The 22,805-nt window shown below is 45.7% G+C and overlaps 1 protein-coding gene across 5 annotated transcripts in view; it reads left to right on the forward strand.

Moving 5' to 3' along the window:
- The window catches only part of SMC4 (structural maintenance of chromosomes 4), a 99,308-nt gene that overhangs the window by 40,526 nt on the left and 35,977 nt on the right, over window positions 1-22,805 (forward strand). For all 5 annotated transcript variants that reach the window (XM_056565061.1, XM_056565060.1, XM_056565058.1 and 2 more), the window contains exons 11-14: window positions 10,627-10,860; window positions 12,894-13,079; window positions 21,288-21,449; window positions 21,554-21,779. In XM_056565061.1, the coding sequence (XP_056421036.1) occupies window positions 10,627-10,860; window positions 12,894-13,079; window positions 21,288-21,449; window positions 21,554-21,779 (808 nt within the window). The remainder of the gene's footprint in view (window positions 1-10,626; window positions 10,861-12,893; window positions 13,080-21,287; window positions 21,450-21,553; window positions 21,780-22,805) is intronic.

The following is a 22,805-nucleotide window of genomic DNA, read 5'->3' on the forward strand; positions in this document are numbered from 1 at the left end:
TTCCTGCAGTTTAATGCGCCCTGCCCCTGTTACTTCCGCATTGCTTATTGACACACAAATGGGGGGTATCTGCAGAGCATTGCACCCTAGTGTCATCTACTAACACTAGGATGCAATGCTCTGCACATACCCCCATGTGTATAGTAGGGTAAGTGTGCACTACATGCACACTGCTATACACATGGTAGAATCTGCAGAGCATTGCATCCTAGTGTCTACTACAGACACGGGTGCAATGCTCTGCATATACCCGTGTGTATAGCAGTGTGGGCAGAGCATTGCACCCCTGTGTCTGTAGTACAGACACTAGGATGCAATGCTCTGCACATACTACCATGTGTATAGCAGTGTGCATGTAGTACACACTTACCCCCATGTGTATAGTAGTGTATGTGCAGAGCATATACCCCTATGTGAATATCGGTAAGCCGTGCACACCGCTTTACCTGTGGGAATTTGTGCAGACCATTCCACCCTTGTCTATAGTACAGACACAAGGGTGCAATGCTCTGCACATACCCCCATGGGTAAAACAATGTGTATGTAGTACATATACACTGCTATACACATGAGGGGGGGGGGTGCAAATACCCCCATGTGTATAGGAGTGCTATAGAAAAAGTGTAAAGTAAAAACAAATTAAATGTAAATAAACCGCCACACAATAAAAATTAGCTCCACCTTTTTCTATTGCTATACAAAAATCGTAAAACAAAAAACAAAATTAATAATGACCCTGTATAGCAACCGGCGTAAACTTAAAAAAAAAGGCAAAAATTGCTGCTGTTTGGTTACATCAAATGCTAGAATACTTTTAATATGACAATTGTACATAATTCAAGTAGAATTAGCTGGACCCCTTATTTTGGCATTTTGACGTTTTGTTTTCCTGATTAATCAATAATCGACAACTAATCGATTATTGAAATTAGAGATGAGATAGAGATCAGTGTCTGCAATCAAGGTATTGCTTGTTACAGTCCCCTATGGGGGGGCCATAATATTGCAAAAAAAATAGTTAATGTTATTTAATCCCTTCCCTAATAAAAGTTTGAATCACCACGTGCGTAAATGTTCGAACTATAAAAATATTAATTAAACCGCACTGCCAATGGCTTACACGTAAAAAGAAAAAAATTCTGAAGTCCAAAATATCCTTTTTATTTTTGGTAACTTTGTATGCCCTAAAAAATGTATAAAAAGAGATCAAAAAGTCCCATCAAAACCAAAATGGTACCGATGAAAACTTCATATCACGGTGCAAAAAAATGAGCCCTCCTACATCCCCGTATGCTGAAAAATAAAGTTATAGGGGTCATAAGATGACAATTTCTCGGTCGCTCTTCATTGGGGACACTTGCCACTAGGAGGCGCTGACACTAGGAAAAAAAGTTGGCTCCTCCCTGGCAGGATATACTTGCCCACTGGAAGTGAGGTAATCTGTTTGAGCTAGTATCAGTAGGATGCAAGACACAGGTCTGGTGCTTTCCAGAACTGCTTTATTTTTTATTTATTTTTTCTCTAGTAAAGGCTGTTGGCTTTTTTTTTTCCCCTCCCTTTTGTTTCTCCTTTTCAATTGGGTGTTCAGGAGCATGGCGCTATCTGTTCCCCCATATGTGACAAAGGGGTACAGACAGAGTATGTACTGTTAACCCCTTTTCGACAATGCCAGCGCCTGGAGGTTGTACCCTGGGTCTGGGTCCCCTACTGCCCCTGCTCGCCCTTCTATCTTAGCTTGGTATGATGCAGCGTGGCCACAAGCTGGTTGAAGCCATCTGGGTGAGTATATGAAGACCGTGGTTGAGTAGATCATCCCCCTCTGCCTGCTCGCCAGTGGACTTGGCAGCCATTTGTCTCAGGGCAGCCTCCTGTTTTTCAGCGGCTCCCTGTACTTTCTGCGGCCGCTGACTTTCTTTACTTCAGCTGGTCGGATCTCCTCCGGCTCTTGTTGTCCAGCGGGACCCATAATGGCGGCAGGTAGCTCCGCACCCCTTCTCCCCATGTTCGGCGCAGGATTTTGGTGACTGAGGACTCTCTCCCCCTCTGTCGGCGCAGTCTTAGGAGCGCCGGACAGGAAAAGCCCAGCGCTTTTCCGAGCATCTCATGAACCGAGCTTAGCTCCGCCCCTCCTGCAGCAAGCCCTCTAGGCTTAGGGCGCTGCAGTAGTTGTTCACACTACCAGGGATGTCAGAGGCTGTCTCCCTCCTCTGACTCACTGCTTCAGGGCCATTTCTCCTCCAGCTCAGCGGAAGCCTGTCTAGCCGCTAACACCGCTGTCACCTGTTGTGTTATTGTGGCTCCCGCTGTGGCAGCTCATAGCTATTAGTTTTGTGTCTGTCATATGTTTTTATCAGGTTAATGGGGTTATCCACCATAAGGTGATTTTAAGTACATACCTGGCAGGTAGTAATGGACATGCTTAGGAAGGATCTGCGCTTGTCTTGGGCCTAAATGGCTATGTCATGAGATTACCATAACACTGGCTAGCTTTTTGTCAACTGGTATTTCCTGTTTGACTTTTCTTTTTTTTTTTTTTACTACAAATCCCACAATTCCATCTTCCTCCCTCCCACACATCAGCCACCCCAACCATTGAAACATAAATGAGCTGCATCCATCAAAAGGACCTGTGGTTTTCAATCAGGGTGCCTACAGCAGTTGCATTAGTTGCAGATTGATCACTCTCCCACCAAGCGATCCCTCCACCCACTGAAGCAGACAGTGCCCTATGTGTCTGCCTAATTCTGCAGAGTTCTCACTCTGTGATGGAGCATATGCGATCTGCGGTAGTGGGCCATTACACGGTCCCTGGAGATTCCGGGGTTATATTCAGTGCCTGGTTTCCCCTTACGCTGCGTATCATGCCAGATTTACTGTGCCCACGGCCGGTCCTAGTCCCTCCTTATCGGGGCATGGCTCTGGTCCAGTGCCATACAGGGCTTTTGCGTTCCTGGAAGATGCCTAGGGCCATTTTGGGGTTCTTCCTCAGTCATTCATCAAAGGAGGGTTCTTGGCATATGCATACACTATGATTCCCTCCTCCACAGGTCACTAATCTCATCTGCTGCATCCGCGGTTGATATTCCCGTACCCCTCGGCCAGTGCCATGTGTCCAACGGAGTAACCTGTTGTATACTATGGACCCATAGCAGTAAGCCAGACAGTGGTCTGTGTGGTTCCTCTGCCGCCTGTCATTTCTCACATGCCTGATAACTCTGCGGCTGGAGTTCCTGTACCTCACTACCAGTGAACGGTTCGCCGCTCCTTCCTTTGGTGGCTTCGATCTCCTCTTCTCTGGGCTGGCCACTCCTTTATGCCTCTCTATTGCATTTCCAGACAACAGACGCAAGTCTCCTCTGCTAAGAGGTGTCCTTCTGGACCAAACGGTCCAAGGCCGTTGGACTCTGTCTGAGTCCATTCTCACAATCCATGTTCTGGAGCTTCGTGCAATCTTCATGTGTCTTCCTCATTGGAGTCTCCTGCTGCAGGGTCTTCCGGTACTGCTGCAGAAGGCCAAGGCCTTGGCGTACGTCAATTGCCAAGGCGGCACCCACAGCTCGGCGGCCATGAAGGAAGTGTCAAAGATTCTCTCCTGGGCGGAACTTCACATTCCAGTCATATCGGCAGTTCACATTACTGAGCTCGACAATTGGGAAGCGGACTTTCTAAGTCTTCGCTCAAATCTGCCGCCGCTGGAGAACTTCGGACGTGGACATCTTCGCGTCCCACCGGAACAGGAAGGTTCCTCGCTTCGTCTCAAGGTTGTGGGATCCCCTGGTGCTAGCTGTAGTTGCTCTAGTGGTTCCTTGGACCCCATTCGCTCGAGAAAAGTAGATTTTTTTTTAAATTAATGTAAAATCTTTCTTGGAGCTTCTATTGGTGGACACAGCACCCGCCCATTATTTGTTTGTGACCAGACAGTTTCCTCCGCTGTGGTGAGGAGGTGTTTTTTTGTGGTTTGTCTGCTTCCTTGTCTGGGGTTTTTGTTGTTCGGACTGTGTTCTTGGTTGGTTCTCCTTCTGCTGTGGGACTAAACGGAGTTGCTCAGAGCCAGCAGGCGGGTATATCATGCTGGGAGGAGCCAACCTTTTTGTTTTTTGCCTAGTTCCAGCCTCCTAGTGGCAAGCAGCATATACCCATGATCCTGTCCCCCCCCCCCCCCCCCCAATAGAAGCTTAGAGAGAGATTTCACGGTAAGTCTAAAAAAATCTTCGATTTTACAAATAAAAAAGGAAAATGAACACACTTGCTATTGCCGCATGCTGAAATGCACAAACTATTTATAAATAATGTTAATGATCTTGTGCAGTGAATGGTGAAAACTAAAAAAATACCAGTCCAAAAATTTAACATTTCTGTTCTAAATCACATCCAAAAAAAACAACATAAACAGTGACAGATATACACAAAAGTGGTTCCTTTAAAAAGCTACACATCATGGTGCAAAGAAATGAGCCCAGTATATGGAAAAATAAGATGAGTTATAGCCGACAGTTTTAAACTTTAAAATTTTAAAGAGGTTTGACTTTATTTTTAAAAGCAGTACAATAGTAATGCATATGAACATGGGTGTCATTCTAATCGTATTGACCCACAGAAAGTCAGATATACTGTAAAGTGCACTTCGTAAAAACAAAATCCCCCAAAAGCTCCAAAATTGCTGTTTTATTTTCAACTTTCCACCACAAATAATACATTTCAATAAAGGAAAACTGAAAGGTGTCATTACAAAGTAGTCACATATAAAAAAAAAAAAGTCTGTAAATTAAGAGTTTTGGTCCTTATAAGCAAGAGGGGGAAACAAAAATGCAAAAAGGAAAAGTGGTTATGCCCTGAAGGCCAAAATGAATGCCGTTTAAAAGGGTTAAATGGTTGAACAGTGCAAAGACTTAAACAAAATTATAAGTGATGTTTTTAAAAACTTAAATAAGCCCATCCCCAAGATATATATATCTCTTTCTCAATGGAGGAATTTATCATTGTATGTAGAGCTTTTTTTGTCTGTTTTTTATTTATTTATTTTCTTATTTTTTGCAAAAATTTGCGTAAGAGTGTTTTGCGTTTTTATTTGCGCAAAATCTGTTACTTCATAGCCATGTCTATGGTTAAGTTTACCATAGAACACTTTCTACTGTAGAATCGAATTTATTAACTTTTTATTTTTGTGCGCAAATGCACTTTTCTTGTGCAAATATACACCACCTCGGAGGACACGTACCAAAGTGTTCTAAAGCATCTGAGAATTATATTAACTATTTTGGGACAGTTAGGACTACTACTCCCATCATGGGACAGACTCTGCCCATGATGGAAGTTATAGTCCAGGGGCTGAGGTGCAGATCGCACTGGGTCATTCTCCAGAGACCCGCTGCAATCTGCATTTATAAACTGTAAAAGCCGTTGCACATACGGCTACACTGCGCTGCCCGCCGGCTCCTGTATACACCGCTCATAATTCATAATCCCCGACGCCAGGAGACAGGAGCTCCCATCACCAATCAGAGCTTCCCTCTCCAGGGCGGGGATTATGAAATGTGACAGTGTATACAGGAGCCGGCGGGCAGCACAGTGTAACCGCATGTGCCGCCGGATTTTACAGTTTATAAATGCAGATCACAGCATGACTCTGTGCGATCTGCACCTCAGCTCCTGGACTTTAACTCCCATCATGGGCAGAGTCTGTACCACAGCACTGAGGGATGGCACTTGCACATCCCCCGGCTGCGGGACTTTTAGGACTACTACTCCCATCATGGACAGACTCCGTCCATGCTGGTAGTTATAGTCCAGGGGCTGAGGTGCAGATCGCACCGGGTCATTGTCCACAGACCCGCTGCGATCCGCATTTATGAAGTTAAAAAGCCGGCAGCACATGCAGCTACACTGCGCTGGCCGCCGACTCCAGGCTCCTGTATACATCTGTCACATTTCATAATCCCCGCCGGGAGACAGGAGCTCTGATTGATGAATAGCTATTCACCAATCAGAGCTCCTGTCTCCTGGGCGGGGATTATGAAATGGGACAGCTGTATACAGAAGCCGGTGGGCAGCGCAGTGTAGTGTAATCATAGGACATACATGAGGCATACTAAGGCGAGCTCAGGGAGGACAAAAGCCTCCCGTGGAGCAGAAGGGCAAGTTCAGAGGGACAGATTGAGCTACACAATCCAGGCCTGACTCTGTTCTCATTATGCATTTTGCATAATGTGAACAGAGCCTTTCTGGCAGTGTGTTCCCAAACATGGAGACTCCAGCTGTTGGTTAACTACAGCCCCCATGATGGGAGTTGTATTTTAGTAATAACAATTGGAGGCTCCCAGTTTAAGAACATGCTGCATTATGTGCGCTATCCCCATTGGAGAGCGCAAAAAATTTACTAACCCATACTTGTTGTTGTTCTCTTCTTCTCATTTCAGATACCTGAAAGCAGAGAACTACAGGGTGGGCCATTTATATGGATACATCTTAATAAAATGGGAATGGTTGGTGATATTTACTTACTGTTTGTGGCACATTAGTATATGTGAGGGGGGGAAAACTTTTCAAGATGGGTGGTGACCATGGCGGCCATTTTAAATCCAACTTTTGTTTTTTCAATAGGAAGAGGGTCATGTGACACATCAAACTTATTGGGAATTTCACAAGAAAAACAATGATTTTGTTTCCTTGGTTTTAACGTATCTTTATTCTTTCATGAGTTATTGACCACTTATAAAATGTGGTCAATGTGCTGCCCATTGTGTTGGATTGTCAATGCAGTCCTCATCTCTCACTCTTCACACACTGAGCAACACCGCAGGAGAAATGCTAGCACAGGCTTCCAGTATCCGTAGTTTCAGGTGCTGCACATCTTGTATCTTCACAGCATAGACTATTGCCTTCAGAAGATTTCATTCAGTGATGAGGCAAACTTTTATGTGAATGGTGAAGTTAACAAACGAAACCACCACTATTCGGTCTAACACTATCCCACATTGGGTAGATCCCTCCAAGACTGCTGGAACACAAAAATTTATGGTATGGTGTTGTATATGGGGTACAAAGATAGTGGGGCCATTCTTCATCAATTGAAAGCTCAAGGCCACTGGATATGCGAAATTGCTACATGATGATGTGTTTCCCTCTTTATACACTGAAGCTGGCACGTTCCCTGAGTTTTTCCAGCAAGATGGTGCACCACCATATTATGGGTGTCAGGTCTGAGCATTCCCAGATGAACAGTTTCCTGGAAAGTTGATTGGTCGTCATGGGCCAGTTGAATGGCCCCCAAGGTCTCCTGATCTGACCCCCCTTAGACTTTTATCTTTTGGGTCATCTGAAGGCAATTGTCTATGCTGTGAAGATACAAGATGTTCAGCACCTGAAACTACGGATACTGGAAGCATGTACTAGCATTTCTCCTGCAGTGTTGCTATCAGTGTGTGAAAAGTGGGAGAAGAGGGTTGCATTGACAATCTAACACAATGGGCAGCACAGTGAACACATTTTATAAGTGGTCAGAAACTTGTAAATAACTCATGAAAGAATAAAGTTAAAACCAAGCACATCATTGTTTTTCTTGTGAAATTCCCAATAAGTTTGATGTGTCACATGACCCTCTTCCTATTGAAAAAACAAAAGTTGGATTCAAAATGGCCGCCATGGTCACCACCCATCTTGAAAAGTTTCCCCCCTCACATGTACTAATGTGCCACAAACAGGAAGTTAATATCACCAACCATTCCCATTTTATTAAGGTGTAGCCATATAAATGGCCCACCCTGTACACCAGATTCAGTGGACTGCGACTATGACCAGCGGGTTTTTTATTTCAATAAAATGGTTGAGGGCTGTGGGGGAGGTTTTTTTTTAATTTTTTTTTTCAATGTGTTGTTTATTTTATAATTGAATTTACAGGCTTAGTAATGGAAGCCATCTTATAGACGAAATCCATTACTATGCCAGAGCTTAGCGTTAGCCCCAAAGTCATGTGGTGGTGGGTACTGGGGAGCAATAATTGGGGGTTAGCGCTACCAGTTTTTTGGGCTAACGCTAAGCCTTGGCTTAGTAATGGATTCTGTCTACAAGACTGATTCCACTACTAAGCCTAAAAATTCAGTTATAAAAAACACATTGAAAAAAATGTATTGAAAAAATAAAAAAACTCCCCCACAGCCCTCATTAACCCTATTATTGACATTTTAAAATAACGCTGTTCATCATCGCAATCCGCCGAATCTGACGTAGTCCTCCGCATTCACATATCTAAAATGAGAAGAAAACAATAAAACTACAACCATATCTGTGATTTCTACACAAAAAGCTGATGTGAAATTTTTGATGTAAACTGGACTCTCACCCCTTCCAAAATATCATTTACAGCAGACAATATACATGGACATGCCCACTTTTACAAAGCTGATGTGAACAGTGTAAACCGTGGCACAAAGCTCTTTGAAAATGTGGTTGATTATTTTTGTGCCAAAATAAAAAAAATATATAAATAAATAAATAAATATATATATATATATATATATATATATATATATATATATATATAATTATTTTTTTTTTTTTTTTTTTTTTTTGCAACATTTTGAGAATCTCCCCCTCTGTGTACTTTATAAAGATTTATGATTTTACTATTGTGCAGAGTTTTGTTCGCCGGTCACTGCTGCTTCGGCACTTCTAGCTATGTAAACCGTGTACTGCTGGAAAATGCCCCAGCTCTGTGAAGTGTGAGGTAGAGAAGGAGTGCAAGGTAGAGCGAGGGGGGGGGGGAGGCGTTTCTATATTTGCACAAAATTTATCAAAGGAGTGCACAACTTTAGTAAATCTTAAGCAAAGTGTAAATTAGACAAGCAGTGTAAAGTTGTACATCTCTGTCTACAATAGACACCTAATGATAAATCTCCCCCAGTGTGTGTGTATGTTCCAGCATCACGTCCAAACAGCTAAATATATTAACATGAAACTTGGCACACATGTTACTTATATGTCAGCAACAAACATAGGATAGGTGATTCATCCCTTACTCAAACCCATTTGCCAGGGTCTGGGATTTTAAGTCCCATACAAGTCTATGGGAAATATGTTACTGCATAACTTCTAAACAGTTGGAGATATTTTGATAACTCGGTCACATGTTACTTATATGTCCACTTAAAATATAGGATAGTTAATTTAACCCTTAACTACCCCCATTTGTGAGGGTCGGGGTTTTCATTTAAAACCCCATGCAAATCAATAGGAAATGTATGTTCCCATATAACTTACGTGTGGCTGGAGATATTTCATTAATATCTGGTACACATTACGTATATGTCAAATAAAAATATGATAAAGTAAATGGGACTTCCAGTACCCTACTCTACAAGCTCCTCATCTCCTGGTTAATGTGTCAATCCGGCTTGCAAGCCACACCCCATCTAAAAGACGCCCACATATTAAGCCCCACCCCTATTATCTATCCTTTTTGTGCATCGGACTGGCTTGCAAATCACGCCCACTCCTTATAGCTTCATCACAAAGCAGTCCCACCTGAGGACGGGATATGGGGTTGGGATATGACAACAATATATTTGAGGATGGGATATGAAGTCAAAAGCTTCCTCCTTTGTTGATTTTCCTCCCCAACAAGGATTAGGAAGGAAAAAGCGGGTACTCAGCTAGTAATTAAAGCTAAGACTGCTTAGGGGTGATCATGTAACTGTTTAAATATATCAGGTGGTGCATATCAGAGATCTCTCCCAGGACTGTATCTTTAACAAGGGGGCATCCTCTACATCTAGAGGAAAGAAGGTTTCTACACCAGCACATATTGGGGGGGGGGGGCTTTACTGTAAGAGTAGTGATACTATGGAACTCACTTTACAGAGTATAAGTACTAGATTTATAGGGATAGAACGTTGATCCAGGGATTTATTTTGATATGTTTAGAGTTGGGAAGGAATCTTCCCCTCGTAAAAAGCAATTGGCATCAACCTCATAAAAGTTTTTTTGATTTTTCTTGATCAATACAGTAGGGACACAATAGAGATAAAGGTTGAACTTGGTCTTTCTATGTAACCCCCTTTTTCCATTTTTCAAATAAAAAGTATATGTAAAATAAACATACATATTTTGGATCTCTGAATGTGGGAATGTCCAAGCTATTAAAATATAATGTTAATGTTCACATATGGTGAACGGCCTAAACGTAAAATCTAAATTCTCAAATTAAATTACATACCAAAGTCGAAAATTACAGATTTTTGGTCATATCACTTCCCAGAAAAAAAACTGAATAAAAAGTTATAGAAAAGCCACATACACAGGAGTGGCACTACAGATCATGACTCAAAACAAATGAGTCAAAGCACTGCGTATAAAAAAATAGAAAAACCCCCAAGGATGTTTTGTTTTGAAATAAAAATTATTAACTTTCATTTCCTACTGTTAACCAGCAGAGGAAGCGAACAAGGAATCTGGAGAAGGAAAGCAATTTGATTGCTGCAAATTTGGTCCCGCTAATCTCCCTGCTGGTGATCTCCCCTCCCTTCCTCTTATGTCTGTGTGCAAAGAAAAAGGGGGGGGGGGTCACTTCTACTGTGCATGCTGGGCATGACCACTTTGTCTAAGGTTTCAATCCTCAATGTTAACATGTAGGTAAAGGAGAAAGAATTGATGGAGCTGAACAAGAGTGTAAATGAAACCCGTTCAAAGATGGATGTCGCACAGTCTGAGTTAGACATTTATTTGAGCCGTCATAAGACAGCATTGTCCCAGCTTAACAAGGCTAAGGAAGCATTGAACATTGCTTCATCAACACTAAAAGAGCGAAAAACTGCAATCAAAGAATTGGAAATAAAGCTACCCAAATCAGAGGAAGACCTTAAAAAGGTAATTTTATGTATTTTTTTTTTTTTTCTTCTAACAATCTACTTAAATATTTTAAGAACGTGAGGGTTTCAGTTTGTGATCATGTGTGTTTTTTTTTCTTTACAGAACTGTATTTTAACAATTTGTTTTGTAGCTCAGGATTAAGATTTAAATTTGCATTTTGATGCCATTAAATCTATAAATATTTTAAAGCAAAAAGAAAGAGTAAGGGACATAATTTAGGGCATTCTAATACTTAAATGGAATAAATCATATAAAAATTACCTATTGGTTAAAGTTTGTTGCATTTAAATGGTACCTGTCATTTGTAATAAAAATTTGTTATAGATTGGCCTGTTTGAATTGCCTTTCTCATACATGTTCACAACATTTGTAACTTTGTGTTAAATTAACCCCTTAAAGTTTGGCCACCTGGGGTCCTCCTTCTGGTCCTACCTTGCAGTCCTGCGTGTAGTTGGTCTCCTGCAGCAGCTTGACAGAGAAGTCAGGAAATGCACGTGGAAACTCAGCTCAGCACCGTGTAGAGAATTGAATATTTCAACTCCTTTTCCCTCTGAGCTTAGTCATGATGCCTTCAGTGCATAGTGCTGAATATTGTGCTTACAAGATTGAAAGACTTGTAGTCAGGTCTATGCCTTCCTCCTTCAATTGCCTTTAGCCATTCTCTGCCTGGGCTATAGAGTTGCTATATTTTCTTATGGTTATCACCTTTTTCGGAAAGTTATTTAACCCCTTAAGGATGCAGGGTTTTTCCGTTTTTGCATTTTCATTTTTTCCTCATCACCTTCTAAAAATCTTAACGCCTACAATTTTGCACATAAAATTCCATATGATGGCTTATTTTTTGCGCCACCAATTCTACATTGCAGTGACATTAGTCATTTTACCCAAAAAACCACTGCTTAACGGAAAAAATGTCATTTTGTAACTTTTGGGGGCTTCTTTTCGGTAAAAATAACACCTTATCTTCTGTAGGTCCATACGGTTAAAATGATAACCTACTTATATAGGTTGGATATTGTTGTACTTAAGAAAAAAATATCATAACTACATGCAGGAAAATTTGTTAAAAATTCTCATCTTCTAACCCCTATAACTTTTTTATTTTTCCGCGTACGGGCCGGTATGAGGACTCATATTTTGCGCCGTGTTCTGAAATTTTTATCTGTACAATTTTTGTATTGATCGGACTTTTTGATCATTTTTTATTCATTTTTTTTTCATGAAATAAAAGTGACCAAAAATACACTATTTTGGACTTTTTTTGCGCGGAAGCCATTGACCGTGCGATTTAATTAACAATCTATTTCTATAGTTAGGGCATTGCCACATTGCCAATACCACAGGTTTGTTTTTTAATTCAGTTTTTTTTATGGGAAAAGGGGGTGATTCAAACTTTTATTCGGGAAGGGGTTAAATGACCTTTTTGTTAACTTTTTTTTTTTTTTCACTTTTTTTTTTGCAGTGTTATAGCTCCCATAGGGACCTATAGCACTCCACACACTGATCGCCTATGCTGATCCCTGCAAAGCCATAGCTTTGCACGGATCAGTGAGATAGGGGCTCGATTGCTCAAGCCTGTAGCTCAGGCTTAGAGCAATCAATCGCCGATCGGATGCCGCGGAGACAGGTAAGGAGACCTCCGCTTGTATCCTAGCTGATCGGGACATTGCGATTTTATCGCGATCAGCCCGACTGAGCTGCCGGGAAGCGTTTACTTTTGCTTTCAGATGCGATGATCAACTTTGATCGCCGCGTCTGAAGGGTTAACAGCGCGTGGCACAACGATCGATGCCGCGTGCTGTTAGCGCAGGGTCCCTGCTATGATTAGCAGCCGGGATCGACCCGATGTGATGCAGGGTCACGGCATGACCCCGTTTTAAACACTGGGACAGGGCGTACAGGTACGCCCTACGTCCTTAAGAGGTTAACCTCCACACTTTCTTCTAAAAAGAGAAACAAATGTTTCCTATTTCATCCTAGAGTGAACCTTGAATATTTGATTTAATATACGTTTTAAACAATATTTACAGAAAGAGGATGAGCTTGAGTCACTTACACAAGAAGAAGTAGCTGTAAAGGATGAAGTAAGAGTCATACGTCAAAAAGTGGAAGAAGCAAGAAGTTCATTATCTGCAAATCGTAGTAGAGGAAAAGTCCTTGATGCTTTGATTCAGCAAAAGAAACAGGGAAAAATCCCAGGAATCTATGGAAGACTGGTATGTTTGCATGTGCAGTCTCAGATGTATTATAATTATTATTAATGTTTTGTACATAGAAATAGTCCAAACAATACAATATAAAGGAACAAGCGACCAACATCAAAAGTGCCAGGGCCCTATAGCAAACACATATTTACGAAATATGGAACATATGGGCAGGCTCAGAAGGGCCAATGAGGCCAGCAACCCAAGGCAAGAGCCCCTTTATTGGTAAATACTCAAACAGAAATAAAACATAATGCTGGCTGTGAGAATGCAGGAAAGCAGAATCTGCTTGTCTGCTGCAATAGCCATCCAGGCCCATAGGACCACATTCAACAAAGGAGGGGAGGAGGATAGTAGAGACGAGAGAGCTCTCCATAAAATGTTTGTCATATTTCTCGGTCGGCTGCACACAGAGACCGGGAGTATGTCTTGCTGCCACTAGGCAACAAAAAGAAAGTCTGCCCCTCCTGGCATGATATACCCCTCCTACAGACTCTGAGCTAATCGGTTTTTATCTTGGTGTCCGTAGGAGGCAGACACAGGTTTGGAGTTCTCCAGACCTGGTCATTTTACTATTTTTATTTTTTAGTTCAGAGACTTGTATTTAGGTTTTTTTCTCTTTTATTTCCTTCTTTTTAGGTGGGGGTTCAGGGGCATGGCACTACCTGTTCCCCCATATGCGAAGAAGGGGCACAGGCATAGAGTATGCACTGTCAAATCCTTCTTAGCACCGGCCAGCACCTTGAGTTGTACCTTGGATCCAGGTCTCCCCACCATCTGTCTGTGTGTCTCTCTCTTCTGGATCGGATGGTGGCGGCCATGGAAGCAGCCCCCTTCGTCCAGTTTCATTGTCGCCCTATTCAACTGGCCCTTCTTTCCCGGTGGGACAAGTCTCCGCTTTCCCACAATCTCAGGATTCTTCTTAGCCCCCCCCCCAGGATTCGCCAGTCCCTACTGTGGTGGCTTCAGTCTCCCCTTCTTCGGCAAAGACTGTCCTTCCTGCCTCTTCACTGGCAGGTCATCACTACAGAAGCCAGTCTCAGCTGTTGGGGGCGGTAGTCTCCGGAATCAGACAGTCCAGGGCTGTTGTTCCTCTCAGGAAGCTCTTCTCCCCGTCAATGTCCTGGAACTTCACGCAGTGTACCTTTGCCTCCTCCATTGGGAGCGGTTTTTCCAGGACCGTCCTGTTTGTGTCCAGTCTGACAACTCCACAGCTGTGGCGTATGTCAATCGCCAGGACGGCACTCGCAGCCCCGCCGCGATGACTGAGGTCTTCAGGATCCTGCTCTTGCCGGAACTCAGTTCCCTCCATCTCGGCGATTCACATCCCGGGGTGGACAATTGGGAGGCGGACTTCCTCAGCCGCTCCTCTGCAGACCCCGGCATGTGGTCTCTTCATCTGAAGGTGTCAACCTCAGGGTGTCTCCGGACTTGGACCTCTTCCCTCTATCCACAACCAGAAAGTTCCTTGCTTTGCCACTATGTCCCGCGATGCTCTGGCCGTGGGCGCCTTATTGATCCCCTAGTTGCAATTCGTCCTCCCCTTTCTCTTCCTTCCTCTTCATCTCCCTCCCAGGGTCCTGAGGAAGCTCAAAGAGGAGGGTGGCTCTGGACAGGCCCCGACGCGCATGCTACGCCGATATTGTTCACCTAGGGGCCGACGAACCACTACATCTCCCAGTTAGTCCCGACCTGCTCTCTCAGGGTCGTCCCCTTTGCCCACCCCAATTTACGGTCACCGCATTTGATGGCGTGGAGGTTGAAACTGCGGTTCTGAGGACCAGTGGGTTCTCTCCCCAGGTTATCCGCACAATGATCAGGGTTCGTAAGCCTTCCTCTGAAGATTTATCATCGTACTTTGCGGTCTTACTTTCGATGGTGTGAGTCTCAATCTTTCTCACCAGTCGTCCATTCTGCGCCTTCTTTCCTTTTTACAGTCGGGACTGGAGCAACGCTTGGCCCTCAGTTCTGTTAAGGGTCAGTTGTCGGCTCTCGCCCTTCTCTTTTAGTGCCCCCTGGCATCAGATCCTCGCCTCCACTTTTTTCTGCAGGGCGTAGCTCATGTAGCTCTGCCGTACAGAACCCCCTACTCCTCCGTTGATCTGAATCTGGTTCTCAGTACATTACAAGGTGCTCCCTTTGAACCTCTTCGGGACGTTTCTCTTTGCACCTTTTCCTGGAAGGTGGCCTTCCTCATTGCGGTCACTTCCATCTGGAGGGTTTCAGAGTTGGTGGCTCTCTCCTGCCATTGCCCCTACCTGGTTCTGCACCAGGACGAAGTCTTTTTCCGACTGATCCCCACCTTTTTACCTAAGGTGGTCTCCTCTTTTAATCCGAATGAGGATATTGTCCTCCAGTCTTTCTGCCCAGCTCCGTCCCATCCCACGGAACGCTTGCTTCATTATCTTGACGTGGTTCGGGCTGTTTGGATCTACCATTCGGTCACTTCATCTTTCCATCAGTATGACTCTTTCTTTGTGCTTCCGGAGGGTCGTTGTAAGGGACTTCCTGCTTCGAAGGCGACCATTTTGTGGTGGATCCGTACCGCCATCTCGCAAGCCTACCACTGCAAAGGGTAGACTCCGCCTTTCTGTGTCTCAGCTCATATGCGGCTAGACATGGCGCTCGGGACAAGGAGCGGGTGCCATGACAGTTCTTCTCGGACGGTCTGTGGCTCCGCCAACAGGGCTGGGAGCTCTCGGAGACGCGAAGCAGCCTCCAATCAGCGCCGTGGGTGCGATTTTCAGTGTGAAGGGGTCTGTTACTGTGCGCCTTGCTTCAGGCACGCCCCTCCCTTCCTATTGGCTGGCCTGTTCAGTCTCTCTGGCTGCACGGAGCGAGTTCTCCTCACTGCAGCTGACAGGGGACACAGACTAGGGTGAGAAAGTTCCTGTCTCCTTTTTCCCACATTATGTCCGTACTCGGGGCTGTTCCTCCCTCTAAACAGAAACCTGGATTTTCAGTGACTTATTATATCTGTAAGCACTGTAATACCAAGATGTCTGACTCTGCTGAGCCCACTTGCCCTGCCTGCTCCACTGCTCCCCCAGACCCCCTGATGCCCCTTCTGTCCCGGTGGGTTCAGCTGCTCCTCCAGCCTGGGTTTCTTCCCTGACCCAGTATTTAGCTGACTTGACCCAAGTCTCCCGTTCGGTGGCTGAAGCCTCCCGGGAAGTGGTGTCCGCCTTGAAGGGGTCTTCCCTGTGCAGGACCTCATCTCCTCATACTTCACGCTCTCAAAAGCGTGCAAGGGGTGCCTCGTCTGACTCTTCCATTGAGTCTTCAGATAGACCCGAGCGTTCCCCTTGCGGGTACCGCCCCCCTCTATCATCTGGGCACAAACGTCGCTCCTCCAGAGGACTTTCTCGGAGTCGCCGCTCTGCCATGCCAGAGCCGCGTACTCGATCAGGGTCGCCCCCCTCCAGGACTGCCTCTACTCATTCACATTCTCCTGGTGAACGAGCCTTCCGAGCCGGCATCTGACACAGAGGACCGCTCAGCCTCAATTGCAGCGGTGAACTCATTTGAGTCTGAGCGGTCACCTTTCACTTGGAAGACCCAGGATCTTCGGATGTCAATCCAGGAGTATCCTTTCATCGTGCTAAGCCGGCACCTCAAAGGTTCAGCTCTCACGCTGACTTTGATGACATTCTGGAATCCGCATGGAAACATCCAGACAAGAGGTTCCCGGGAATTAAGACAATTCAAGAATGTTATCCAGTTGACAAGGACTTTGTCGCTAAGGTGGTTTCCCCTCCCTCAGTGGATCCACCAATCTCCCGGATCTCTAAGGCGACTACACTGCCTCTGGCAGATGCCGCTGCCTTCAAGGATCCCATGGACAAGAAGGTAGAATCTTTAGCGAAGTTCGCTTCTAAAGCAGCTGGCTCTTCTCTTCTTCTCATCTTCACCTCTACATGGGTGTCCAAGGCCCTGTCTGAGTGGTGCCAAAAGCTCCATCAGGATATCTTAGCGGGATCCCCCCCAGAGGATCTATCTGCTTTGGCTCTCCAATGCGCTAAAGCTGGGGACTTTCTGTACGCAGCTTCCATGCAGTCAGCCCGTTGTTCTGCCTTTGCTGTGGGTCACCTAGCGGCTCTACACCGCTCTATGTGGCTTAAAGCTTGGAATGCGGATGCCGCTTCCAAAAGGTCTCTCACTGAGCTTCCCTTTACGGGTGGCCTTCTTTTTGGCAAACGCCTTGATGATATTATCTCTGAAGCAACGGGAGGTAAGAGTTCCTTGTTACCTCAAAATAAGGCTAGCCCTACTTCCCAAAGGAAGTCCTTTTCCTTTCGGTCCTTTCGGACCTCTGGCCCCAGTAAAGGGTCCGGGCAGGCGGCCTTGCGGGACAAGAAGACTCCCTTGTTCCGGGCACACCCGTCCGGGAAGTCGGACTCCAACCGGGCCGGCCGTTTTGCGCCCAACCGTCAACCGTCTCTTGTTTTTCCAAGACATCTGGACCTCACACATTCAGGACTCTTGGGTCAGGGACGTGGTGTCCAACGGTTACCGCTTCGAATTTGCCTCCCTTCTGAGGGATCGCTTTTTTCTATCCCGGGGTTCCCCCCCCCGGTCTCCTCTGGCGAAGCAATTTCGAGCGTCTATCCAGTCTCTGCTTCTCCAAGGGGTTATCTTCCCCGTTCCTCCAGGGGAACGTTTTCGGGGTTTCTATTCAAATCTTTTTGTGGTCCCCAAGGACGACTGTTCTGTGCGACCAATCCTAGACCTCAAGCGTCTCAACCATCACGTTCTCATCCGCCACTTCAGAATGGAATCTCTATGTTCGGTGGTGGCATCCCTGGAACAAGGAGAGTTCCTTTCATCGGTGGACATCAAGGATGCCTACCTCCATGTGCCAATATTTCGGGCCATCATCGGTACCTCCGCCTTGCGGTTCCGGAGGGGCACTTTCAATTCGTAGCCCTCCCCTTTGGTCTAGCCACGGCTCCTCGGGTCTTTACAAAGATCCTTGCGCCAGTGATGGGCCTGTTACGGTCGAGGGGAATCTCTGTGATACCCTATCTGGACGACCTTCTCATCAAGGCTCCAACCAGAGCCCAGACTCTGGAGAATCTGGACGTCACTCTCCACACTCTGACTCGCTTCGAGTGGATGGTCAACCGGGACAAGTCAGTTCTCCGTCCTACCCAGTCTCTAACCTTTCTGGGACTTCGATTCGACGCGGCCTCTGCCCGAATTTGTCTTCCGCCGGACAAACGTCTGGCGGTCCGCTCCCTTTGGACCCAGGTATCAGTCTCCATCCGTACTTGTATGGAAGTCCTGGGTCGGATGGTGAAAACTATGGAGGCCGTACCCTTTGCCCAGTTTCATTACCGCCCCCTTCAACTGGCGATTCTCTCTCGATGGAACAGGTCTCCTCTGTCACTCGATCGTCAGATTGTTCTCCCTCGCAGGGTCCGTCAGTCTCTGCTCTGGTGGCTCCGCTCCCCCCTTCTTCTCCAAGGGCGGTCGTTTCTTCCCCTTCACTGGCAGGTTGTTGCAACGGATGCCAGCTTGTCGGGCTGGGGTGGCGTGTTCAGGGATTGGACGGTTCAGGGTCTCTGGTCTCCTCTGGAGACCCTTCTTCCGATAAACATATTGGAATTACGGGCGATTCTTCTTTGTCTTCTTCATTGGGAGTCCCGTCTTCAGTCCTGTCCTGTCCGCGTTCAGTCGGACAACGCCACGGCCGTGGCATACATAAATCGACAGGGCGGCACTCGCAGCTTGGCAGCCATGGTCGAGGTGACCAAGATTCTCACCTGGGCAGAGAGCAAGGTTCCGGCCATTTCGACGATTCATATTCCGGCAGTGCTCAACTGGGAAGCGGACTTCCTCAGTCGGTCCTCACCCGACCTCGGCGAGTTGTCTCTTCATCCGGAGGTCTTCGCGCAGCTCTGCAACCTCTGGGGCATTACGGACATGGACCTTTTCGCGTCCCGGCACAATCGGAAGCTCCTTCCGTTTGTTTCCAAGTCCCGGGACCCTCAGGCTCTGGCCGTGGACGCCCTAGTGATTCCTTGGGCGGGATTTGCCCTACCCTATCTTTTCCCTCCTCTTCCGCTCCATCCCAGGGTGCTGAGGAAGCTCAAGGCAGAGGACATCCCCGACATTCTGGTAGTTCCAGATTGGCCCCGAAGGTCGTGGTACGCCGACGTAGTCAGGCTCCTGGACGACGCTCCTCTGTGCCTTCCGCTCCGCACGGACCTACTCTCTCAGGGTCCTCTTTGCCACCCCAATTTACAGTCGCTGCATTTGACGGCGTGGCGGTTGAGACCGCGGTTTTGAGGGCTCGCGGGTTCTCTTCTCAAGTCATTCACACCATGCTCAAGGCTCGTAAGCCCTCCTCCGCAAGAATTTACCACCGTACTTGGCGGTCTTATTTTCGTTTGGTGTGAAGCTCAGGACTTCTTCCCGGTAACCTTCTCTGTTCCCCATCTTCTCTCCTTTTTGCAGTCGGGGTTGGAACTGGGGTTGTCTCTCAGTTCCCTTAAAGGTCAGGTTTCGGCCCTTGCTGTTCTTTTCCAGCGGCCCCTGGCTTCTAATTCTCATGTCTGGACCTTCCTGCAAGGAGTGGTGCACGCTGTTCCTCCTTATCGGTCACCCTCTCCCCCTTGGGACTTGAATTTGGTTCGGAGTGCCCTTTGAGCCCCTTAGAGAGGTGTCTCTCCGCCTCCTTTCTTGGAAAGTGGCGTTTCTTGTTGCTATCACCTCCATCCGGAGGGTGTCTGAACTGGCAGCTCTTTCCTGCCGTTCTCCTTTTCTGGTGATCCACCAGGACAAGGTCGTTTTCCGTCCAGATCCTTCCTTTTTGCCTAAGGTGGTCTCGGCCTTTCATCTCAATGAGGACATTGTCCTACCATCCTTTTGTCCTGCTCCTTCTCATCCTAAGGAGCGCTTACTATACAAGCTGGATGTAGTTCGGGCTGTTCGCTCTGATCTCTCCATCACTTCTTCGTTTGATTAGTGTTTCATCAGTGTGATTCCTTTTTCGTCCTTACGGAAGGTCGTCGCAAGGGACAACCTGCTTCCAAGGCCACCATTTCTCGGTGGATTCGGTCCGCCATTTCGGAAGCCTATCACTGTAAGAGGAAGATTCCTCCTTTCAGAGTTGTGGCTCATTCTACCCTTTCTGTTGGGGCATCCTGGGCTCTCCAGAATAGAGCCTCGGCCTCGCAGATTTGCAAGGCGGCTACCTGGTCGTCTTTGCACACTTTCTCGAGGTTTTACAGAGTTCATACTTTCGCATCGGCTTATGCTAGTCTGGGTCATAAAGTGTTGCAGGCGGCAGTGGATCGGCCGTCCGCCTGATTACTTATCTGCCCACCCAAGGGACTGCTTTGGCACGTCCCACGGTCTGTGTCCCCCAATGGAGCCGATAGAGAAAATTAGATTTTTGTTTATCTACCGTAAAATCTTTTTCTCGAAGGATCCATTGGGGGACACAGCTCCCGCCCTTTTTGGGATTTTCCTTTTGGTTCTCTGTCCGAGGGTGTGTTCAGTTGTGTTTTTTCTTCTGGTTCTCAGACAGTTTTGGGTTTTTCTTTGACCTGTTGGTCTCCTCCTATTGCTCTGGAACTTAAACTGACTAGCTCAGAGCCTGAAGGCAGGTATATCCTGCTGGGAAGAGTTGATCCTATTTTTATTACCATAGTGTCACACCTCCTAGAGACAGCAGCATACATCCCACGGTCTGTGTCCCCCAATGGATCCTTCGAGAAAGAGATTTTACGGTAAGTGAACAAAAATCTCCTTTTTTTTTTATGCTTACAGTAAAATCTATTTCTCGTAGGATCCATTCGGGGAACAGCATCCACCCATTTATTCTGGTGTCTTGGGTTCGGTTGTCTGTCCGGGGGTTGGTTTGGTTATTTTTTTGTCTGTGGTTCCCTCGGACAGTTGTTGGTTGTTTACTTATTTTTTGTTTTACCTGTCGGTCCTCTCCTGCTGCTTTGGGACCAAATTGATTAGGTGAGTCTGTAGGCGGGGTATATCCTGACAGGAGGGGCCGACTTTTTTTTTTTTGTTGCCTAGTGTCAGCAAGATATACCCAGGGTCTGTGTGTCGTCCGTCTACCCCCCCAAATGGATCCTCAGAGAGAGATTTTCCAGTAAGCATAAAAAAATCTTATTTAATTTGTAGAGTTTCAGCAATATTATATGATTGGCCTTTATGTGCAGTCCATGTTACCCTAACTTTGTTTTTCCTTTCATTTAGGGTGATCTTGGAGCAATTGATGAAAAATATGATATTGCCATTTCATCCTCCGGTGGAGCCCTTGATCATATTGTCGTGGATACGATTGATACAGCACAAGAGTGTGTGAATTTCTTAAAGAGACAGAATGTTGGCGTAGCGACATTCATTGGCTTAGATAAGGTAACATTGAGTTTACATTGCAATTTGAAGGAGGAAAATGGTTAGCATCTATTCGTTTTAAGGGCTGTACTAAAAATATTTTTTTTTTCCCTGTTACAACGTAGATGAAGGTGTGGGAGAAGGGATTAAACCCTATTCAGACTCCTGAAAACATTCCTCGCTTGTTTGATATGGTGAAAGTCAAAGATGATCACATAAGACCAGCATTTTACTTTGCACTAAGGGATACGCTTGTTGCGGATAACTTAGATCAGGCAACCAGAGTAGCCTTTCAGAAAAATAAGAGGTGGAGAGTGGTGACTTTACAAGGACAAATAATAGAGCAGTCAGGTAATTTTCTTTTACTATTCTATACTTTTTCCTAACCTAAACAATTAGTGAAAACTTTGCTTATGCTATAAGATTGTGTAGAATTCCAGTATTTTAAAGGTTAATGAAGCAATCTCCCCACCAAATACCTACAGCGTCATTTCTTTCATTTCAACCGCTATGCGTTTCATTACTCTAACTTGGCCATGTCATGTGTGGTCAGCTTGACTTACAGAAATTTACATGACTCCTCTGACTTCTATGAACTACAGAATGACATAATCAACTATTCGTTTCTGCTAGATCCCTAACCCCTCTTTATTCAGATCTGTTTACTGCTGCTGTTTTATGGCATGAGGATATATAGTAGATAGCCAAAGGCTGTTTCGTAAGGCTACAACTAACAATGATAAAAAAATAATGTATTAGTTTGAGCCCTACATACCTATCTCCGAGCCGTGGTCCGGTTCACCTGTTATCTTCCCCCATTTGGGCGCTGGGCGTAGCTTCATGACGTCAACGTTGCTGCTTCTGTGCTGGGCCTCACTATGAGCAGGCATGGGGAAACAGCAGTGACATTATGAAGCTCTGTCCAAACGGAGGAAGATAGCCAGTGAAATGGTCCACGTATCTGAGACCGTTATGTATGACTGAAACAACTATTCAATTAATGGACAACTCATCTATAAAAAAGTTAGTTGTAACTCTACTGTCCGGGCATGCGGAGTTGTAGATTTGCAACAGCTGCAGGCATTCTGGTTTGAAAACACTGTCCTAAGTAATAGGGCAGAGGTGGAAACATAAAGAACTTAATGCTAACCTAACACCCTAGGTCTCATGCAGCCCTCGCTCTGTACTCCTGACAACCAGCTGCTTCTAGAAAATTTCCTGTTCAGCCAATAGGTGGCTGCAGCGGTGTCAGGTCAGTGATCGCTAAGCAGGAAGGTCCTGTAAGTCCCATAAGACACCAGCCTGCATGGAGGAGAACAAGATCTGCGGCAGACCTCTGGGGGGCTGGGGCTTGGCAAGCGTCAGGGTTTTTGAAAA

Source organism: Hyla sarda, chromosome 3 (assembly GCF_029499605.1).
Source record: "Hyla sarda isolate aHylSar1 chromosome 3, aHylSar1.hap1, whole genome shotgun sequence".
Lineage (NCBI taxonomy): Eukaryota > Metazoa > Chordata > Amphibia > Anura > Hylidae > Hyla > Hyla sarda.